The sequence below is a fragment of the Octopus bimaculoides genome, chromosome 14 (genome assembly GCF_046866305.1).
Source record: "Octopus bimaculoides isolate indiv1 chromosome 14, ASM4686630v1, whole genome shotgun sequence".
NCBI lineage: Eukaryota > Metazoa > Mollusca > Cephalopoda > Octopoda > Octopodidae > Octopus > Octopus bimaculoides.
The window spans coordinates 32,347,244-32,371,402 of record NC_142941.1 but is presented as its reverse complement, the minus strand read 5'-3'; the positions used below and the strand labels follow the sequence as shown (position 1 = coordinate 32,371,402).

Genomic DNA, 24,159 nt, shown 5'->3' with positions numbered 1-24,159 from the left:
CCCTCCATTTTTTTTTTTTTTTTTTGCAAAAACCCCCGTTTTCGGATACGGAGATTCAGGAAATTGTCAAAATCAGCATTTTGAAATTTCCTTCCCCACTCCCACCAATTTCTTCCTTTTTGACTTTTTTCAGAATTTTTAATTTTTTAAATATGCAGAAAAATACGGAGATCATGATTAAGATTACAATCTCCGTATTTTTCCGTATATTTTGAAAAAAAAAATTTCTGAAAAAAGTAGCCATAGACTGCGAGGGGAGGGGGAGAGGTAATTCTTTTTTTAATTGAAATTTCACAAAAACTTTTGGCAATTTTTTTCAGAATCATAATCTCCGTATTCTTCCGCAATTTTTTTTTTTATAATTTCTGAAAAGAAGTTTTAAAAATGAAGAAACTGGGGGAGGGGGGATTTCAAAATGCCGTAGAAAAAAAAATATATATATAATCATTTTTATTATACGCACACACATCCAAACCTACAAATTCCAAATTGAAAAAAATGTGCCAACAAAAAAATGGAGTTAAAACGCCCGATTTAATTTAATATGATTTCATTTGAAACCCAAACTTCGTTAAAAGCCCCGTCAACTATTTGTTACACTTCTGGTGTTCCATTGTCCTTAACTGTAAAGTTTTCAACCAGCGACGCCGTTGCTTTTTCTTCTTCTTCGGAGTTTGTAAGACTATTTAGCGTTGAATTTGGAAGCTGATCAGTTCTCCTCTCAGGTAAGTTTTGTAGAAATCGTCATTTCATCAATTTATTTCGCCCTAGTAGGCTTATTACATCTTTACGTCCAGACTCTTGTAATTTAGTCTTCAGTGCTTAGAATAACAAAAAAAAAAGGGTCCTAATCCTTAAAGTGATGTAGGGTAATAGCGATGGTTCAATTGAAAACAATGATTGAACTTACCACTTTCCGACAGATGTGTATTTGTGTGTGAATAAATTGTAGATATTGGTTAAATTTGGGCAAAACCGTTTTGCTAAAATCAATTTGGCTCTCAATTGGAAATACATCACATTAAGTTGTAAATTAAGGCATCACAAAATCGATGCAATAAGAATTGTTATATATCGAACTCTCACTTCTTGTGGCCAATGGGGAAGTTAACCTGAGTGTCTTGCATAAAACTGTCGCATATCGTTTACGCTAGGCTTTGGTCTCATAACGTATTATGATACATTTATCAAGGTCAGAAGTTGGATCAATTGTTTTTAACACCACTAATCTTCGTCGGTCAATGCCAGCCATAAATGCATGAGATACAATAAGGGTTTGAAGTTTCGGTTGAGGCCACTGAATTCAGTTGAGTGACATTTTTAATGTGACAATATCCCATTTGCTTCCAATGAAATATAGCATTTATCAAGTACACTAGAGACGAAAAACCCGAGTGGATGTGATAGGGCACCACTGTCTCCGAGTGTGTGGATTCGTATCTGTTGCAAGTGTTTCGTTGTTTCTGGAATGGACGTTTTAACATTACAACCTTCCCAAGGCGGCGAGCTGGTAGAATCGTTAGCACACAGGACAAAATGCTTAGTGGCTTTCTTGCAGCTTTACATTCAAATTCTGCTTTTCATCTCTACAGGAATAATAAAATAAACATCAACTGAGAAATGGGGTTGATGGAATTGACCGGACCGAAAAAGAATTATTAGAAACTTGCTGTCAAGAATATGTAATAGACTCAGGTATAAGTTACCCGGTTCAAATTTGAATTTAATAGATCCAGGGAGGTTTGTAAAATCACTGTATAGATGGCAGAATAAACACAGAAAATCCAGACATTTAGCTGGTCTCGTTTGCTGCGTTCTGAATTCAAATTCTATCGTAATTTTTTTTCTTTTTGTGAGGTTAAATTTTGCCAAGTCATTCATTCTTCTGAGATCTGTACAGTAATAAACCTATTTAGGCGATCTTGTAGTTTATACATCACTTCACTTTTTGGAGTGAAATAAAATAAATTCTCTATCAGGCCGTAAACTTTCATTGTTTCATTTTTCTTCATACGGACTGTTGTCACCCAATAAATTAAGGTTCGTGTGTATTGGTAACGTCTTTTTTTCTTATCTGTTTTTTTTTATATAAGGAACTTGATCATTAAATAAAATAATCTTGCTGATATTAATTCTTCACATTTTGTGAGGTATTTGGTAGTTTATTATTAATTTATCCTCAATGTTATTTCCTCTTAATTATTTTTCTTTTCTGTATTGTAATTTGCTCTTGCCGTTGCTGTTCGTTTGTTACTGTTGTTTAAGGTTGAACAGAAAATTCGGCGATGAAACAACTTCAATATATTCCATGTAATCCAACGTTTAATTCAGATCTAATCTAAATTCAAAACAAGTTAAAGAGGTAAATTTTGATCCTTTCACCTGCACGATTTTCACTAAGAAAAAAAAAAAGAAAACTCAGGTTTTTTGCGTGGAATCAAAGTACCCCGACCTCTTAATACGCTGCAAACTTCTTATTTTTGTTCGGGGAAAAAATAGGTGTGGGGAGGACTCCCCCCCCCCCCACATCACGGAATCATTGAAAGTTTTTTTTTTCGTTGAATGAATTCTGGTGACCTCCTAATATGCTACAAAACAATTTTTTAGGTCCTGAAAACGGGGTGGGGTGAGGTGGAAGCCTCGGAAATTTCAACCCCCATTGATCTTTTCACCCGTACGATTTTCCCTAAGAAAAAAAAAAAACTCGGATTTTTTTCATGGAATCAAATACCATGACCTAATATGCTGCAAACCCCATATTTTTGTTCCGAAAGTGTAGTGGGTGCTTTTCAAGTGTGACTGGCACTAGCATCGATCACGCTCAGATGGTACTTTTTACGTACTGCCGGTTGGCGTTAGGAAGGGCATCCAGCTGTAGAAACCCTGCCAGAACAAACTGCAGTCTCTTTGCAGCTTCCTGGCTTGCCAGTCCTCAGTCAAACCGTCCAACCCATGCCAGCATGAAAAGCAGACGTTAAACGATGATATTGTATAATAGCATATATAATTATGATAGGTTGTTACTCATTCACCCACTCACTCTCTCTTTCTTTCACTAACTCACTCACTCACACTCTCTCTCCCCACACAAAAATGAAACGCATTTCAGTGCCAAAAATTGCAAAAGGAAAATCTATTTGAGATTATTATATATATTATATCCAGTGATTTTAAGAGGTATGAAAAAGATATTTTTGTTTTAATATTATACTTTTACTTGTTTCATACACATACACAAACTAACGCGTTTTTTTTTTTAGATTAATTATTTATCATTCTTTATCTCTCCACTAAATTCAGTACCACTCTAACTTCTATAACCTCTGCATTTTCACTTATTCATTTCAAACTTCTTTGAATTTTCAATCTAATGTAATCCACACTCTGTCGAAAACGTATTTCTGCAAAATGTTGTCTAAAATTATGGGTAAAGAAAGAAATAGCAAAAAATATTTGAAAATGGAGGGGGGGGGGGTGAAATTTCCGAGGGTTCCACCCCACCCCACCCCTTTTTGGGCCCCAAAATAGGGTTTTGTAGCATATTAGGAGGTCACCGGACTACAGTCAATGACAAAAAAAATTCCCAATGATTCTGGGATGGGGCGGGGGGGGGGGTCCGGTTTCCCCCACTTTTTTTCTGAACAAAAATAAGGAGTTTGCAGCATATTAGGAGGTCAGGGGACTTGATTCCACACAAAAAATCCGAGTTTTTTTTTTTTTTTTTCTTAGTGAAAATCGTGCAGGTGAAAGGATCAAATAATACTGGTAAAGAATACGCACACCACCCGTTTTCAATTAAGGTTAGGTTAGGTTTAGGGTTACGGTTATGCCAAAAACAGGTAATGTGCACATTCTTTACCTCTGCCAACATTGTGATTCATCACCATTCTATATTGTAAATCCATGGTAGTGCTCTAGTTATACTGATTTTTACACAGGGTAATATACAAGACAAAGCATAAGTAATGGTCATTACATATTTTTCTTTATTGTAGTAAATGTGGGGATGAGATGAACCGGAAGGAAAGGGCTGTGACGTCAACGGTCAAGGGGCTTGACTGGAACAGGAAGGGCGAGAGGAAATGAGGGAAGGAAGATCAGGGTCATCCTCATGCCTTGGGTGCTCATGATGAACGAATGTGAGGTGAGTGAGCTGATAGGGACGGGTAATGGTAGCTGCTGTTGTTAGGTGCGCAGGCTGGGTGCAAGTTTTAGATTGACAACAGCTGGATGGCAGAACAATGAGGAGGTAGGCGAATTATTTCTTATTTCCCCACATTACAGTTCCTTCACACTATTTCGGCAGTTGTGTAAAAATATATTTCTCCATTGTTGTTATCCCCTTCCACGTGAATGCAGCGATGCCGTTAGACCTTTCTATGACAAAGATGTAGTGGCCTGGATCTGTAAGATCAAAGCAGTGACCAGGCTACAAGGCATCAGCAATGTAGCAGGTCTCATGCAGGTCCCTGTACCTGGAGAGAAGCATGCTGGTTCTGTACTTCAAGATGGGCGAAGAAGACCAACTAAGCACAACTAAGATTGAGCAGCGCTTAAAGGAAGCTTATATAGAAGGGATATGCCGTGTTTGCTAAGCTGGGAACAGTCAGGTGGACGGGAACAAGTTGATGAGTATGCTGTAGAGGTTGGAGCTTTACTGGAGAGGGTCTAGAGAAGGTGGTACAACTGGCCTTTGTAAATAGCTTTCCTGACAATATATCAGTGTGACTGCAATAACTGCCAGGTAACAAGAAAATGGTGATGAGCAAGCTCATCATTCAAGCCTGCATGTCGACACAAAACACCAGGTGAAAGGCAGTGGCAATGACAGCTGCAGAAGCCCATGGTGTGGTACAGCAACTGGTAAGGAATGGGGAGAAAGTTGCCGTGGAGCAACAGCGACCATTCATGGGCCAGTGCTTTAAGTGCTAGGGGCCACACATGGTGAAGAACTGCGCAGAGATGAAACCTGGACCTGTTTGTTACTGGTGCAGACAGACTGGGCATATCACTATCCAGGGAAAGGCCACAGGAAAGTTGCTGCCTCTCAAACTTCCTCCATGAGTGAGTAGTGGTGCTCATGCAGTTGCTGCCTGTAGTGGAAGTCTTGGTTGGGGGAGAGGCATCCAAAGCCCTCGCAGATACAGACTGTATGACGTCTCGTGACCCCCAAGGGTGACAACAGAAATGGAAGAGGGACAAGTAGTGTTCGGGTAGTTGATAGCAGCGAGATTGGATGTAAGGGTAGCAGTGACATGGAGATAGTGGTGTGAGGCATGACACTGAGGCTGTGGGCGATTGTGATTGACCATGGGGTAGACAGAATTAACATGGTGATGGGAATGGATGCAATCAACCGCCTTGGTGGTATTAGTGTTGGTGAAGATGTGGTTTTGTTTGGTGGTGCAGGGGTGTTATGTGCTGTGAGTCTGCAACATGAGAGGGAGCAGAGCTCTGCAAGGAACTACTGCTTTCACTGTTAAGGACAAAGATTTTTGGGTGGTGTTTGATGGTCAGCAGTGGATGGTAGAGCAGCACTGAAAAGGGGAGCTTCAGATGTTGAAGAATGGGCTGAGTGCTACCAGTATACCTTGAAGGGACATGCCAGGAGTAAGTTTGAAGGAGAAGTAGAGAGGTGGATTAAGAAGGGTGTCCTCCCGTGGAAGGAGGGGGGGTGAGTGGAGTGCTACCAAAAATGGCAATGGTGCAGCCAACAAAGGGCAAAGTCAGGCCGGTACTAGACTTTCGGGAGATGAATGGCCATATATCGTGCAAAACAGGTGGTGAGGCAACTGACATCTGCAGTTAGTTGCTGTGCAAGTGGAGACAGATGACAAGGGCAGCAACAATTATCAACTTGAAGAAGTCAGCATATTTGCAGCTCCATATGAGCAAGAAACAGTGGCAGTATCAACTGGTGTGATACAGGAGCCAGACATACTGTGTGTGTTTTTTTTTGTGTTTAATTAAATTTTGTTAACGTATGTAGTATTTAATTCCATTTGTTTATCTATGTATTGTATTATACTTTGTTCATATTATTATTGGTTTATGGGTAACAGTCGTAGCAACAACAGCCGTAGCAACAAAAACAACTGCAACCCCATGAACACCAACAGCAAAAACAACAACAGCAAAAACGAACACATGAGGACAAGCAATAGAAACAAAAACAATAACAGAGAAAAAATCGAATACAACAACAACAATAACAGGGAGAACGGACACACAGACACAGATAACCATAGGCACAAGAACACAGACAAAGGTAAGGCCATGGGGGTCAAGAGGGAGAATAAAGTTGAATGCAACAGAATTCTTGGACAGGGAGTCAGTAGACCTAAAACAGAAAACACTAGATGGGGTGGTAACAACAGCGATGGTGGTGGTGGTGGTGGTGGTGGTAGTGACAGTAACAATAGTAGTGGTAGGAATAATAGAATGAATGGGAGTAGCAATAACGGCAGTAATAGTAGTAGTAGTTACGAAGAAGACAACCCCAGAGGGGCCAACAACAGGAATACTAACCTCCTTGACACTCAATTCTTCAACATACATGACAAAACATATGATATGAGCCGGGTATACCCAACAACATTACCCTTTAACAAAAGAGTCTGCATCCCTAGACATACTCACGACCACATGGAAGCACAGTTCACTAATAGCTAGGACAAAACTTAGACAGATTTTAGAAGTATACACTAAGAGACAGAGACAGAATAAGACAGAGGCCCAACAACTTGGGAATATACCCGCAAGTGGCCTACACAAGCTCATGCAGCGCACGAAAAATGGAGAAGTGGTATGCCTTCCCACAGATAAGTCCGGCAGAATGTCAATAGACAGCCTGCCGAACTATATCCAGGCAATGCAACCTCACATCGCCAATACGAAGGTAACAACCTTACAGGCGCATGAGGAAAGGGAAAAGGTCCTCAATGCCCACATGATGATGTGGACAATTGTTCTTAGACCCCAGAAGCGCACAGCCAACAACTTCCAAGCCTGGAACAATGATATCCCGACGCTGTATGGGCTCCGTAAGGACCACAAAGTAACAACTAGTACTGTAGTGGGACCACCAACAAGACCAGTCTGTGGAGCGAATGTCGCTAGTAACTACAGGATTTCCTACTTCCTCTCAATGATCATACGCCCCATAATCCAGATGTCACCTGATGTCTGTGACAGCACGGAAGATCTCCTCAGCAGGATCAACGACTGCAACAACACTTGCAACCTGACAGGGTGTATAGTGGGTAGCATGGATGTGGTATCACTATACCCATCTATCGACGTGGATTTTGCAGTGGAAAAGTGCGTGGAGATGATCAACGAGAGCGAAGTAGAGTTCCAAAAAGTCAACACAGAAGACCTGGGCCTCCTACTTAGATTGACATATGACGATATATATCTAGATAGATACGACCTTAGAGATTTCTGCCCTAGTAGACGTCTAAGAGGTAGACCACCCACAATTACCTCTATGGCTAGGAAGACCCCTATAGAGAGATGGAGTGGATGGACCAGAGCCATACGGACCCCCACTAACATCCACCAGGTAAAGAAAATGATCGCACATGCACTAGGAGCTAGTATAAAGGTCACCCTAAAAGGCCACACCTTTAAATTTAACAACAAATTATACGCCCAGGACGAGGGGGCAGCCATCGGTGTTAGTATCGCCGGTGATGTGGCCAATCTCTTCATGGTATGGTGGGACAGAAGGCTTAAGGAACGCCTGACACAGAACTCCATACTCGTGAATGTGTACTCTCAATATGTCGATGATATCAACTTAGTGGTAAAGACACCCCCACAAGAGAGTACCCCTGAAATAGAAATAGAAACTAAGACTATGGAGAGCATCCAGCAAATAGCTAACTCCATCCACCAGAGTAGTAAAGTTACGATAGACTACCCTACTAAACACCCTAACCATAGATTACCTGTATTAGATACTGAACTCTGGCTAGAAACTAAGAACAATAAAACCAGAATCCTCCATTCACACTATACAAAACCTATGGCCTCCAAATACCTGATCCACCGGAACTCGGCTATTGCGGACAATGCCAAATTCAACATATTGATGGCAGACCTCGTCAGAGTAATGCGAAATGTCTCCTGCATGTGCGACCCTACAGAATTAAAGAGACATATACAACATTTCGTCCACCGCATGCAGTTCTCAGGTTACAGCCATAAAGAAAGGATCAGGGTATACAAAGGAGCTATGAAGAAGTTTGAAACAATCAAACGCAACGATAGGAATGGGATTTGCCCACTCTATAGGAGCAAATCATGGAACACCATAGAAAGGACTAAGAAGAAAATAGGGAAGGCAAGCTCATGGTACGATAGCCACAAGTACCAGAGCGTCATGTTCGTCGACACCACCCCTAGAGGCGAACTGGCGTACCGCTTTAGAAGGGCCCTAGACAAACTTAAGCTAAGAATTAAGGTTGTTGAAAGGCCAGGCAACCCTATTAAATCCCTTATCAGTAGAACCCCCTGCATTGATAGGAACTGTATCGTATGTAGATTTAGCCCACAAACGAACTGCAAAACCAGAAATGTGGTCTATAGTATAAGATGTACAGAGGGACGATGCAGAAATAAGACAATGACATATGTAGGCGAAACAGCAAGGAGCATAGGGGAGCGGGCAAACGAACATTGGAGGGAACTTAAGGAAGGGAAGAACTCATCAGTTCTGTACCAGCACGCTGAGCAAGTACATAGAGGCTCAATCAACAACATAGAAATTAAAATCTTATCTACACATAGCAGTGATGCAGCACTTAGACAAATTACTGAAGCTACACACATAATAGAAGAGAAACCTAGCCTGAATAGGAAACTAGAATGAAACACTAACACACACCACTAACAAACCACAAACCACAGCATGTGACAACATGTTACCCATAAACCAATAATAATATGAACAAAGTATAATACAATACATAGATAAACAAATGGAATTAAATACTACATATGTTAACAAAATTTAATTAAACAAAAACACACACACACACACACACACACACACACACACACATGAACAAATAAACAAATAAAAACAAATACAAACGAACACGTATTAACAGAGTATATAGGTGATACAGACACTCCCCATACACACATGCACTTACAAAAGACACAGACACATTGAAAGACACGCATGCGTAGACACATACAATAGGAATACAAAATACAAAATGGCTGATATTTAGCAAGGTGAGACACACATAAGAAGGAAGGAAACAAAGGACCACTGATGAGGTCACAGAAGTGTGACGAAAGAACTCTGGCCGAAATAAGATTAAGATTAATGTAATATAAAGCTGAAGCAAATTAACACCAAATATACAGTGCGTGTGTTTTTATTGGCTAAACTGGCAATATGACCATCCCCAAGTACAACAACATATATATATATATATATATATATATATATCAGTGGCGAAGGGTGACTAGGAAATTAAGGTATGCTGTCCACCCCACCTCGCCCACTGAGGTTGGTGGAGGGATTTCTGTGTATTTCGCCATCCCCCATTTTCCATGAAAAATGTAGTGTTATACATGCTTTGAGATATGGGCAATCTGAAAATGAAAATAGTCCCCCCCCCCTACGATGCACCGTTTTGAAGTAGTTAGTATGACACAAGAAACTTACATATAACTTTGGAAATCACCTTCCAACGCTTTCATCCAGTAGGGGCTATTCAAACAGTCGACTTTGAGAAAAAAGTCAATTCTTTTTTAAGTTTGGAAGAAAATTTGACATTCATGAACTCTTGACACTGATTAAGAGAGTACCAAATTAAGTGAATGTGTATAACAATGTACAACTTCTGTCAGTGCTGCAGCTTTTCTCTCTTTACTGACGTCGACTGATCCCCTAAACCTTTCTTGAAGCCTTTCCTTCTCATCAGAAAATTGCAAAACATGTGACAGTTCAAGATTTCATTCAAAGTCTGTAGTCTCACCAAATATAACAGCAATAAATGCTGGGTTTTTTTTTTCCGATCAGTGGCTTAATTACACCTTCACTTGTAACAGCTATACAATTAAATGATTTCATTTTGAATATTACTCAAAAGTGATATTTGTTTTCAATATCACTTCTTATACTGACAAACTAACAAACATGAGAAACAGAAAAATTTGTTCAGAATGGGTCATCTCGTCATTCACTCAGACTATTCATAATACTTTCAATCAAAATAACAATGACATTCCTTGCTACCCACTTCAATTTTCAATTTCAGCTTAAGCTTTGGTTTCTCTTTTCCAAGATTGATAATATTCTTCTTATCTATTTCAAAGTTGTGGAAAGTTAGAGAGAAAACTGAACTAATTGACCCTTTTGTTATCCTGGGGGTGATTGAAAGCATGAGAAATTCTATTGGGTTATAATCTTTTTAAATGAATCAATGCTTTATGCTAATAGATAATTTAGGTGTTAGTTTGCATTTTTATGTAACCTTTCTTAAATAATTTTATATATTCAAAAATTAAACAGTTCTATATTTAAGAAATGAGGAATTATGTACATTATTTATATTTGATGGATATTTGTCCTCATCTTGTTTGTTGTTAACACAACGATTCTGCTGATACACCCTCCAGCCTTCATCAGGTGTCTTGGGGAAATTTCGAACCTGAGTTCTCATTTCTAAGGTATTTTTCGATGTTTTTATTATTATTATTATTATTATTATTATTATTATTATTATTATTATTCAGGTCACTGCCTGGAATCGAACTCGGAATCATGGGGTTAGTAGCCTGTGTTCTTAACATTACACCATATGCCCTGGGCATAGGGCGTAGTGGTTAAGAGCGCGGGCTACTAACCCCAAGATTCCGAGTTCGATTCCAGGCAGTGACCTGAATAATAATAATAATAATAATAATAATATTGAAAAATACCTTAGGAATGAGAACCCATGTTTGAAATTTCCCCAAGACACCTGATGAAGGCTGGAGGGTATTTCAGCCGAAACGTTGTGTTAACAACAAACAAGATGAGGACAAATATCTGTCAAATGTAAATAATGTCAAAAATTAAATTTTAAAACTTTGACATGAATGAATGGATGAAAACTTAACTTTTTAATCACACACACGCACACAAATCCCCTCTTTTTGATGCTTCCTTCTCGGAAATAATAGAATACAAAGAAAATAACATCACTGCTCTAACTATGACTGAGAGTAAGCCAGTAAAGAATTTGCTTCCCTTTCCTTTTCTTTCTGTTGACAACTTAACACAGCTGAAACGCAAGCAGGTGGTTTTGCTGCTTACTTTTCAGCCATGTTTAAGTTGTCAACAGAAAAGGAAAGGGAAACAAATTTTTACCTGCTTGCTTTATCTGCTTTCTCTTTCTTGTTCACTCACTCATTTCTTCTTTTGTCCCTCTTTTTGACTACAATGAATCTAAAGAAAATTATCAACAATCAATTATATATTGCACAAAAATTATTTATGGTGGGGGAAATAGTAAGGCATGCAGAGCATGTGTTACATACATACACCCTTTGCCCCTGATATATATATGTGTGTATGTGTAATGTTGAAAGAAACAGGCTAAACAATGCAAAATGAACTGTAAGATGAGGTAACAAAAATTAAAAGTAAGTTACCTAGTAACCTTTGTATTGTTTTTTTTTATTGTTGCTGTTGTTCATTTATCTTTTAGAAGGATAGGTTGTATTCCATCTAATGTGACTCTATGCAGAAGGCTGTAATCTCAATTGACAGGAAACTCCGGTATAAAGAATATATAAAACAAGGCTGTAACTTTAAATACCTTTAATATGGCCACATGTATATATACAAGTGGAATGATAAATGGAAATGGTTTGACGCATGGAGGCCTTAGTCTTCTCCTGTGCATTAGCTCCTGTTTGCTATCTGGCATGTGTTGTTAGAGAACCAGTTAGGTTATGTCTTCACAGTCTTGTGTCTCGATGCAGAAAGTGGTAGTGGTAAGAGCTCATGCCAGAATCTCACACTCTAACGTCATCTAGTGCCAGTTTGTTTAAACCCACTGTCAAGGGGGGTAATTGCGCCTACAGAGCCCCCACCCCACCCCTTCGACCAGAAGCGGTCAGTTAAGAGTAGTTTAGGCAGAGTAAGTGTGCACCAAGAGGGCACAGAAGAATGAACCATGGCAAAACAGTTGTATGAACAATTGAAATTAAAAAAAAAAATACAATGCAAGTATGTACAAGGAAAACATTCAGCAAAGAAGGTGTCCAATCAAATAAAACAATGCATATATGTACAATGATACAGAAAGAGAGAAAATATGAATGCGGTGTCTATAACAACATAAGTTTATTTTCTGGAACAGTCACTGGCGAGGCAAAGTTAAGAAATGCAAATAGTCTGAGACAATTTCTTCAGCCAATGTACCGATCTGCCAGAACATGTCCTGTAAGGTGAAGAATACGTTTGTATAGTTGGTGTTTTGGTGAGTGGAGGTGGTGCTTGTGGGGGTGGGGTGGCAGTGTTTGTGGAATGATGGGTGTGTCAGCAAGTGGCATGAATGTTTACAGAAAAGGCTTTTATCTATTCTGTCAATAAAGGCAGTCTCTTTTGATGTGCTTCTAAGAGCATGATATGGTCCAGTGTAGGAAGGTGTGAGCGGTCCCTTGACAGCATCTTTTACAAACATGTGAGTCCAGGTAGAAATATCCAGAGGTACTGTAGAAGAAATAGACTGGTCATGAGGGAGCATCAGTGGCAGGTTAGCATTTGTCCAGGAAGTGCTAAGGTGGTGCCATACAGGAGCTCAGTGGAGGAGTAGCCTAAATCCTCCTTGACAGCTGAGTGGCACCCTAGCAGAACAATGGGGAACAACTTGGACCAACGATGAGGAGCCATGCAAATAGCGGCTTTGAGCTGTCAGTGGAATCTTTCCACCATATCGTTCATGGTGGGATGTAAACTGGTGGTGTGGATGTGCTGAACTCCAAGCAATCTTGAAAGCTCACCGAACAGACAAGCTTCAATTTGGTGTCCACAGTCAGTAGTATTTCTAGAGTGTACTCCAAAACAAGATATCCACCCAGAGATGAGTGCTCTGGCGACTGTCTCCACAGAAATGTCTACGAGAGGGATGGCATCTGGCCATCTGGAGAAACGGTCGATGCAGGTCAAGTAAATTCACAACGGACTGGCCAAGGACCAACCAGATCGATGTATATGTGATGGAACCTGATGTCTGGTGGCTGGAAGTATCCAAGAGGTGCTCTCACGTGACGATGCAACTTGGAACGCTGACATGGTAGACAGACACACGGCCAAGCAGTAATAGACTGATGCATATTCAGCCAGAAAAAGCGGGCCGAGATAAGCTTTACTGTGATTGCAATGCTAAGGTGTGACAGTGAATGCAGTGTTTCAAAAACAGCACAACAGTAATTTTCAGGAACGAAACATCACAGAGAATAGTTCCTTCAGAAAAAGGCAGAAGCAGGTGTTGAAATTTGCAGCAGGAAAACTGTGGTGAAGAGACATCTCGAAAGTCCAAGGAGGGTTGGTCAGTAGCTATAGCAACCAAATCAATCAAAGCAGGAAACGACAATGCACCAATGAGCAGGCAAGATAAGGCATCAGCGGGGATGTTGTCAGTGCCAGTGATATGGTGAATGTCACTAGTGAACTGTGATGTGTAGTCCAAATGCCTTGTTTCTCTGGGTGAGTACCGGTCCATTTTGGCAAACGTTAGCTGTTTGTGGTCGGTGAAAATTGCGAAATCTCTACCTTTGAGAAGATAAGAGAAATGCTTCACCGCCAGGTAAATTGCTAAGAGTTCTTTACCAAACACACTGTATCTTAATTCGGCATTTTTCAGCTGGCGAGAGAAGAAGGCTAATGGCTGGCATTGGCTGTTGACAGATTGCTCTAAAACTCTAGCAATAGCTGATGATGACGCGTCAACAGAAAGTGATAATTTTGCATCTGCAACAGGATGAGTAAGGAAGAATGCTTGAGCAAGATCAGATTTTGACAGATTCAAAAGCTTGGATGGATGTAGTAGACAGCGTTATCTGGGAGTCTTTTTTGCGCTGATCTTTCAAGAGCTCGGTCAAGGGAAGCAACTTCTCCGCATAGTTAGGAATGAAGTAATGATAATAATTAATTAAAGCAATAAAACTTCTGGGCTGTTTTAAGGAAACAGGAGACAAGCATTTGATGACTCCCACTTTAGAGGGAAGTGGACAAATACTGTCAGTGTCAATGAGATGCCCCAAGAATTCCAAACTAGTAGAACCGAATACACACTTAGCCAGGTTGATCTTCATGTCATAGGAACATAGGTGCTTGAACAGTTGGGTTAAGTGTTAGAGTACCACTGACAATTAAAAGGTCATCGACATACGTGAAGACAAAATCTAACCCACAAACGACCTCATTGATGAACCTTTGGAATGGGTGGGCCACATTACAAAGTCCAAACGGCATAGACAAGAACTCAAATGCTCCAAAAGCCATGGTGACAACTGTCGTCAGGGTTGACAGGGATTTGATGGTATATGCATACCCAGTCAATTTTTGAAAAAATCTTACAGCCGTGCAGGGCAGATGAAAAATCCAGCACATTTGGAAGGAGATAGCGATCTGCAACAGTGACTGTGTTAAGGTGTCTAAAATTTCCAACCGGTCAGAAATCAGCGTCATTCTTCTAGGTCATGTGTAAAGGTGCTGCCCACGTGCTTGTGGAGGGACGAATGAGGCCCAGCTGAAGCATGTGCTGGAATTCAGGCCGGGTGATCCAGAGTTTCTTTGGAGACAAACGGTGTGGTCAGGAAAACACTGGAGGTTCCTTGGTTGTGATGAAATGTCTCATGGAATGGTCTGGATTTGACGGATGAAATGACAAATCAGTCAACTCTGGAAACTAAGCGAGTAACTGTTGGTAGGAGTCACCCAAAGCAGCCACAAAGAAAGAAAGGCTCACAACAGGGACAGAAGAATCCTTTTCCAGAGATGGCGAGTGAAGTTGTATCATCAATGAGTCAGCGTCTTCTAAGAAATTTGCACCAAGAATGGGATAGGGCTGGTCCACGATGACAAAGATCCACTTGAAATCCCTAGAGTGATAAATCCATTGTAAGAGAGATTTGTCCATATGTTTTGATGGCAGAGTGATTCACAGCATAGAGAGAGATATCAGAAAGACCAGGATTGGTGGAGGTAAACCTTTGAGGCCAGATACTTAAGCTGGCACCTGTATCCACCATAAAGGACTTTGAAGAATTGGTATCTCTGATAAAAAAATGCACGTTAAGGTGAATTGATGGGGGAGATGACTGACGTGCCCAGCGTCTCCCTGGTGAGTTTCCCTGTGAAGAGTAAGAGCAGGACTGTGTACATTTCCCGGCCTGATCCTTGAATTTCCTGTGGTACCAGCAGATTGATGGAGCAGGAAGTGCACATGTGTGCGAGGAGTGGCGCCTGGTCCTCCCTGCAGAATAATCGCTTGAAGATGAATGGTTCCTGCACATGCATGATACCTGACGGGTCAGTTCTCCAATGGCCCTTGAGATTTCGGAGGATTATGTGTTGTCCGAAGCAGAAATAGTAGAATCTTGAGAGAAGGACAAAGAAGTGACAGTGTTATCGGCGAATGATCGTATGCCAGAAAATTCCATAATTCTGTCTGCAGAGGCGGTGAATTGTTCAAGGACTGTATGTTCCATCATAGGAGCTAAAATCGACTGGACATTAGAAGGTATCCTTGAGAAAAATAACTGTTTGACAAATGCCTGTCCCTCATATGAGCTATCGGACAACTCTCAGATTCATTGCAAAAACTGGGTAGGAGTTTGGTTTCCGAGATGCTCATCCTGCAAGAGTGTGCAAAATTTACTTTCAACCAAAAGAGAGTTATGCTGGAGAACCTCAGCTTTGAAAGTTTTTGCATGTCATATCCGATGGCATTTCTGTTATCATATCTTGAACTGAAAATGCAAGGGGAGAAGGAATGCCTGTCAGAGCAATGTGGAATTTGCTCTGGGCTGACTGAATATTAGAAGAAATGAAGAATGACTCCGGTTGTGAAAAGCACATCTTAGCATCTCTGTGATATTGAGGCAAAGGAAAATGTCTCATCTTGGACAATAATAGGAACGGAAAGCCACGAAGAACAAGCTAGTTGAAAGAAACACTCTAGTTGAAAGAAGACATGATGAGCAGTGAACTAGGAAATTTTTTTTAGTAGCAGAGGATGAAAATAAGAGAAGTCCTTGCTAACGGATAAAGAACAAAACATGGCCAACATGTGGATAATCCAGGTGGTTGAGAGAAAGAAACTCATACCTGGCATGTAGGAAAAGTTTGTTGTCCATGTGAATTCTGGAGAAAAATTCCGGATAATTTTTTTCTCTTTTTTTTTACAAGCAAGAAGAATATTCCCCTAGGTCGCTGTGTCTACAAAGGACCAAGTTGTAAATTCAGTTACAACTTGAGGGAAAATGATTTGTAGTTTCCTGCTTGAAAATGGTGCCAAAATTTTCTGGTGAAGAAGACAATATGGCGGCAAGAGGCATCAGTGGTGTGTTCCTATATGATGAATGGCAGTCTGGTTGCGTAAACAAAGTCGCAAAGGAGAAAGAGGAATACGTATTCACTGGTCAGAATTTGTCCAGGGTTCACCATTTTAGAAGGAATTCTGGTGTGTGCTGCATGGTGTCACTATTTTAGTTAGTTTAGTGGTCTGGAACATCGGGGGTCACCATTTTAGAGGATAGGTTGTATTTCATCTAATGTGATTCTACTCAGAAGGCCGTAATCTCATTTGATAAGAAACCCAGTATAAAGAATATATAAAACAAGGCTATGATTTTAAATACATATATATACAAGCGGGATGATAAATAAAAATGATCTGATGCGTGGAGGCTATAGTCTTTTCCTGTGCATTTGCTCCTGTCTGCTATCTGGCATGTGTTGTCAGAGAACCAGTTAGGTTATGTCTTCACAGTCTTGTATCTCGATGCAGAAAGTGGTAGTGGTAAGGGCTCATGCCAGAATCTCACACTCTAACACCATCTAGTGCCAGTTTGCTTAAACCCGCTGCGCCTACAATCTGTCCAATATTTTGGGACCTAGAAGTCCCTTCATCAGGGTTTAAGAAACTTTATTTGGATAATGTTCCAATTTCCTCTCTTTTGCTTTCAAGCATTTTTGATGGTTATTTCAGTTTCCACATGAATGACATAATATTTCGTGAAATTAATTTTCTTTTTTGTATGAGATGTTTAGTTTGTGTGCCTGTGGGTGTATCTTTTATGTCAAGTACCATGTGCTAAGTTCTGATCTATTATTTATTTGTGGGGTGAGTCTATGTATGAGCAAGGCTTCCTTAATTGCCCACATTTCTATCACTGGCTTTAATGGTAATGGTAATATGTTGGTTGATGTTTCTACATTTGTCAATGTGTTTTTTGAATGAGGATGTGCATGTGTTGAGATGTTCTTTAATGCAGGTGTAGAGTGTTCTAGTCATGCTGCCAATGTAGAACTCCTTACATTTGTTGCATTCAATCCGGTATGCCACATGTGTCTGCTGGCACATACCATTATCACAGATAGGGCAGTTAGTCAGCGAGCATTGATTGTTGTTGTTTCTGGATTGCTTTTTAGACAGGCATTCATGTACAGAAGGGCTGGAGTGTGCTAACTATATGTCCAGTTCTTTGCTGATTGCTGTGATTATGCTTTCACTGAAATGTGGTAATTTCATGAAGCAGGTGTTAGAGGAGGTCTTATGCTTCTGTTGCCTTCAGTTCTTAAGTCGATTCATTGTGGATGTTGGGTATCTGTTCATCTTCAGTACATCTATGAAGTGTGCAGTGTGAGTGATCTGGTCCTCTGTCTTGCTACATTTATTCTGGATACATGTAAGTTCATTTCTTATATAACCAATTTTAGCACCAAGGGGAAGGGCTGATCTATAATGCAGTCTCTACTGGCAGCTTTCTTGGACTGATAAAAGAACAACAGCAACAACAATAAAAAAAACAACAAAGATTACCAGGTAACTTACTTTTAATTTTTGTTACCTCATCTTACAGTCTATTTTGCATTGTTTAGCCTTCTATCTCTTTCAATGTTACACATATATATACAATGCTTCAATCAAACTAACATTTTATTATATATCTGTGTGTGTGTGTGTAATATATGAGGGTGCTGAAAAGTTCCTGGCTTCGGGTAAAAGAAAATACAATAGGATCAGTTAATTGTGATTTTATTCAATATATTCCCCCTCTCAGATTCACACACTTATTGCAGTGGTCCATCAGTTTTTCTAATCTTTGTAAAAGATCTTGGAAAGTTGGGTCTTCAGCTGGACCTTTCACGATAGCTCTTAAAGCCAAGAACATTTGAGCTCTCTCTCTCTCTCTCTCCCCCCTCTCTCTCTCTCCCCTCTCTCTCTCTATACATGCACATATATATCACACATACACCTGTGTGCATGTTATGTAATGTATGTATATTACACAGAGAATTTTTTTCTATTTCAGGATTTCAAAATAAGAAAAGACAGCAATAACAACACCAAATCTATGCAACAATTAATTAAAGCCATTTATCAATCACTTCTCTGGAAGTTTTTGAAGTAACCTTTTGAAAATACAGATGATCTTAAGTAAACCCTATTGACAAAAAAATATTGTCATCAATTGTTATTGAGGTCTGTTATACAGTTTATTTACATATTCTCTTTACGTGATACACTCACAGAATTAGAATAATCTTGGACATATTGACTACATTGAAGTCTGTTATTTCTACCAGTGAATACCTGTACACAATAGGATTTAGCTATGATCTCCACTGATAAACTGTTTCAGTGTGAGAAATGTCCGAAAACTTACTGTTATATTTCAGGGCTGAGAAACCATCTGAAATTACAACACAAAAAGAAACCCATAAAATGTGATGTTTGTCACAAATGTTCCTGTAAAAATCCCAGCCTGAGAGAACAATGCACCAAGACTCAAACGAAAAGAAAGCAATTTCGTTGCAATATATGTGGCAAATTTCTCAGGGAACATTCAAAACTGAGGCGTCACATGAAAAAGCGCACAAGGGGAAAACAGTTTCGTTGCGATGTATGCAAATTACCTATTAGCATCAGGACCAATCTGAAAACAAATCTCAGAACATATCCTGGGAAGAAATTATTCCAATGTGAAATATGTCAGAAGAAATTCTCAAAAAAATCCACACTCAATCAACATATCGCGATGCATGAAGAGAAATCATTTCAGTGTGAAATATGTCCAAAATCCTTCAGTGAAGCATCAGACCTGGCCACACATGTAAAGTTACATGCCGAAGAGAAACCGTATCAGTGCAAAGTCTGCAATAAACAGTTCGTAAAGAGAGCCTGCTTAAACTCTCACTCTCAAACTCACAGTGAAAATAAAAAATTTCAATGTACAAAATGTCCAAAATATTACATTTATCATTATTCACTGAAAAGACATCTTGTTAAGCATGAAAAGGAAGATGAAGGCCAGAAAGAAACACAAACAGAATAAAACAGAAAATAAAGATGTAACCAAAGAAAAACAATTAAATCAATAAAAATATATTTTCAGTTATTTATTTCATTCAAATTTTTATTATGGAAAATATTACTTTCTTCTTTACATTTAGTTATAAATGACCTTTACCAATGCACAAATTGACTACATCCTCACAAGACACAGGGATAGATATATATTTGTAAATGCAAAATCAACTCAACGTAAACTAGTCATTGGTGACTGTTCAAGCTTAGGACCAGAAAGATCCAGAGACACAAGCCAGTATAGAAAAGGAGGTTGTGGGAACTCAAGGATCCTTCAGACAGGTAGAAATTTAGAAATGTTCTCAATGAGGCCTATGATGAGAAGGAGAGAGAGATAGAGACATATGTTGTTGGCACTCTGTCGCTTACGACGTCAAGGGTTCCAGTTGATCCGATCAACGGAACAGCCTGCTCGTGAAATTAACGTGCAAGTGGCTGAGCACTCTACAGACACGTGTACCCTTAACGTAGTTCTCGGGGATATTCAGCGTGACACAGTGTGACAAGGCTGACCCTTTGAATTACAGGCACAACAGAAACAGGAAGTAAGAGTGAGAGAAAGTTGTGGTGAAAGAGTACAGCAGGGTTCACCACCATCCCCTGCAGGAGCCTCGTGGAGCTTTAGGTGTTTTCGCTCAATAAACATTCACAACGCTCGGTCTGAGAATCGAAACCGCGATCCTAAGACCACGAGTCTGCTGCCCTAACCACTGGGCCATTGTGCCTCCACCGAGACATATGATGTAGAGGACAACTGGAAGTTCCTACAGGACAATCTGCTAAGAGCAACAGACCAAATTCATTATTGGAGCAAAGTCTCTGCCAGACCAAGGGTCATAAAAGAGAAGAGATGGGTCTGGAATGAGTGTAAAAGAGGGGGTGGTAGCAAGGAATCCTATCAGAAAGCTAAAAGAGAGGCTAGATGTCAGGTCTATCTAGCTAGGGTAGAAGCAGAAAACAAGAGGTTTGCCAAAGTCCTATAGCATAAAGCTCAGAGATTTGAATTGTTCCAGATAGCTAGACAGCGTGTCAGTGAGAATTGAGATATTGTAGAAGAGAAGTGTGTGCAGATGGATAATGGTATGCTTGCACTTAGTCATGTGAACAAGAAAGAGACATGGAAAAGTTACTATGCAAGACTTGAATGTAGAGAACGAACAGGATGAAGAGAGTCTCTCTCATGTGAACTCAACAGAGGGCCCGGCTATCCTAGGGACAGCAGTATGGTTGATAAGGCAATTAAAAACGTGAAAACCAGGAAAACCCCTGGTCCATTGGGAATCACAGCTGAGATGCTCAAAATATATCTGGTAAGGTAAGATACGGGCTAGTCACCCACATGGTTAATCAGGTCGTTCAGGAAGGTGTAATATCCAGTGACTGGCATAGCAGCATCAAGGGTAAGAGTGATGCTTTAGATAGAAGCAATTATAGAGGCATAAAACTCTTGGAACAAGTGATGAAAATTATGAAGAGAGTTATAACCCGATTAATTAGGAGCAGAATTAGGCTAGATGAAATACAGTTTGGCTTTGTCCAGGGAAGAAGCACTACCGATGCTATTTTCATAGTCAGGCAACTGCAAGAGAAGTACTTAGCTAAGAATAAACCATTATTCTTGGCATTCATTGATCTAAAGAAAGCCTTTGATAGAGTGCCCCACTGTGTGATATGGTGGGCTCTGAGGAGGCTAGAAATAGACAAGACGAGTAGCAGGTGAAAGCTGCACAGGCCATGGACAAAGATGCTGTCAGTAAGTTGGGAGATAACCTTGACTAAGGCAAAAGAAGGGCATCCAGCCATAGAAACCATGCCAAATCAGACTGAAGTCTGGTGCAGCTCCCATCAAACCATCTGACCCATGCCAGCATGAAAAACTGACCTTAAATGATGATGATAGTAATAATAATAAATAACCTATATATGTATGTATTTATATATATATATATATATATATATATATATACATACCTATATATGTATGTACTTATATAAATGTAAAGACTGGAATGTATTATTTTTAATTCTGTAATTACACTTGTTTCATTTCATGGGAAATACATTTTGTGAACATAAATATTAATAATAATAATAATAATCCTTTCTGCTATAGGCATAAAGCCTGAAATTTGGAGGAGGGGGCTAGTCAATTACATTGACCTCCCTCCCCTCCCCAATACTCAACTGGTACTTATTTTATTGACCCTGAAAGGATGAAAGGCAAAGTCAACCTCAGTGGAATTTGAACTAGGAATGTAAATATGGATGAAATACCATTAAACATTTTGCTCAGTGTGCTAACAATTCAGCTAACTCACAGCCTTAATAGTAATAATAATAATAATGATCATGATAATAAGAGCACTCAGAGAGCGCAAACCTCTGCTAAGGCAACACCAACAATTAGCCAGAGATGATTTTTAAAATGCAAATATCTGAAATAAACTTGACTGCTCTCACAAATAAGAATACTAAAAATGAACCCAATCACTCTTAAAAATTAAGTAAAAAAAAAAACAGAAAAAAATCTAGAATCCTTGTCCAGCATCAGATTGATCCCAAAATTTAATCAGTTCATGCCAGTCACGAGGCCCAACATCCCTGAAAGTTTCATCCGAATCCATCCAGCTGTTCTTGAGATGTCTTGTCCATAGACAAACAAACAAACACAACTGAAAACAATACCTCCACCTTCGCTAAGGCGGAGGTAATAATGATTTCTTTTATTTGCCACCAGGGCGAAGGATGAGGAGGACAATACAAGGACAGGCATAAAGTATGGGCATTTAAATATAATGGAATGATAAAATGAAAAGTATACACGTTATACATTAGAAGAAGGGAAGTATATATATTATACAACACTAGAAAAAGAATGGGGAAAAATGTGATAGTGATGGACCTCTAGTATTTTTGCCAAATTTGGTGAAAAATTTGTGGCGGTATATTGAACAGATCTTCACCAAATTTGGCAAAAATACTCATAACCCGAACCCTAACCCTAACTCTAAAACCCAAACCCTAACCCTAAAACCCGAACCCTAACCCTAACTCTAAAACCCTAACCCTAACCCTAAAACCCTAAAGCTAAAACCAATACAAACGCACGAATGATGTCATAAATAACAGTATTGCCGATAGTTGTTGTTGACAAACAACAGCACTAATTTTATTCAAGGGAAAAGATCCCATTACACTGCACAACGTTTTGTTGACAATCCACAGCAGTAATTGTTTTCACCTCAATAGACGTCAGTGATTGGTTGAAATTACTGAAATACAACTTTTAACATGAAATAACTTCGAATATAAAAATTTTTCTCTGTTCTATAAGACAAAATATACAAGTACATGAAGTTTTAAAGTGTTTTGGTAGAAAACACACTAAATAAAACCTAAATAAAAAATGGTGCCCGCCAAATCAGAAAGATCCGTACCGGTCAAGTACTGCAGTTGATTTAACCCTTTATCATTAAGAATACTTCAATTGCAATCTTTATTTATTTACATTGTTTTGAATTAATCATGCATTATATTGTAACTTTGTGATCTCAATGATGTGATTGTATATTTTTAGAATGGCACTGTTGGGTAGGTGTGAAAGGCCAGATTTGGCCAGTTTGAACATAAAACAGGTTGGATATGGTCAAGGTGCAGGCATGGTTGTATGGTTAAGAAGTTTCCCAACCATCAAGCCTTGGGTTCAGTCCCACTGCGTGGCACTTTAGGCAAATGTCCTTTACTATAGGCCCAGGCCAACCAAAATCTTGTGAGTGGATTTGGTACACAGAAACTGAAAGAAGCCTGCCATATAAATATACATGCATGTGTGTGTGTTTGTATGCCCTTGTCTAGACGTCATGTGATGGTTGTAAATGAGCACCAACATCATACAAGCCTGGAAATATGTTTCTTGGAAACAGATAAGAGTTGGCAGTATGAAGGGCATCCAGCTGTAGAAAATCTGCCTCACAAATTCTGACTGATGCATGCCAGCATGGGAAAGTGGTATTAAAGCACACATCCTAAATGTGTGCTTACATTTTCAGTGCTCTTTTTGATTGCACAGTTATTTCTAGTACACATCAGCTCTTGTATAAACACTGGTGTACATCAGTATGTATCAGACCTTGTATACACACTGGTATATATCAGTATACATTATATCTTGTACATGCACTGGTATACATCATCATCATCATCATCATCATCATTTAAGGCCTGTTTTCCATGCTGGCATGGGTAGAACAGCTGGTAAGGTTGAGAGTTGCACCAGATTTCATTGTCTTTTCTGGCATGGTTTCTATAACTGGATGCCCTTCCTAATGCCACCCAGAGTGCCCTGGATATTTTTTCTGTGATACTAGCATCAGTACTTTTAACATGGCACCAACATGAGTGTTTTTCATGTGATACCAGAACCAGTATCAATCCTGTTGTGGTGGATGGTTCTTGAGTACAGCTAGGTGCCAGATATCTTGGCCTTTTGTCATATCCTTTGTAAGGCTCATTGTCTCGAGATTAGCTTTCAGTACTTTATCCCATGTCT

General features: G+C 39.6%; 1 protein-coding gene across 3 annotated transcripts; it reads left to right on the top strand.

Annotated features, from left to right (window-relative positions):
• Nucleotides 1-259: 259 nt before the first annotated feature.
• Nucleotides 260-19,641, top strand: LOC106874051 (uncharacterized). 3 transcript variants are annotated; one of them, XM_089362674.1, is made up of 3 exons: nucleotides 585-725; nucleotides 6,063-6,268; nucleotides 18,556-18,593. In XM_089362674.1, exons 2-3 carry the CDS (start codon nucleotides 6,106-6,108, stop codon nucleotides 18,582-18,584), a joined length of 192 nt encoding a protein of 63 aa, XP_089218800.1. In that variant the 5' UTR covers nucleotides 585-725; nucleotides 6,063-6,105; the 3' UTR covers nucleotides 18,585-18,593. The 3 variants fall into 3 exon arrangements, 2 of the variants coding, with proteins under 2 accessions (XP_014777101.1, XP_089218800.1); XR_016244278.1 differs by lacking the exon at nucleotides 6,063-6,268 and adding an exon at nucleotides 17,960-18,065 and having other exon boundaries at nucleotides 590-725; XM_014921615.3 differs by lacking the exon at nucleotides 6,063-6,268 and having other exon boundaries at nucleotides 260-725; nucleotides 18,556-19,641.
• The last annotated feature ends 4,518 nt before the right edge of the window (nucleotides 19,642-24,159 follow it).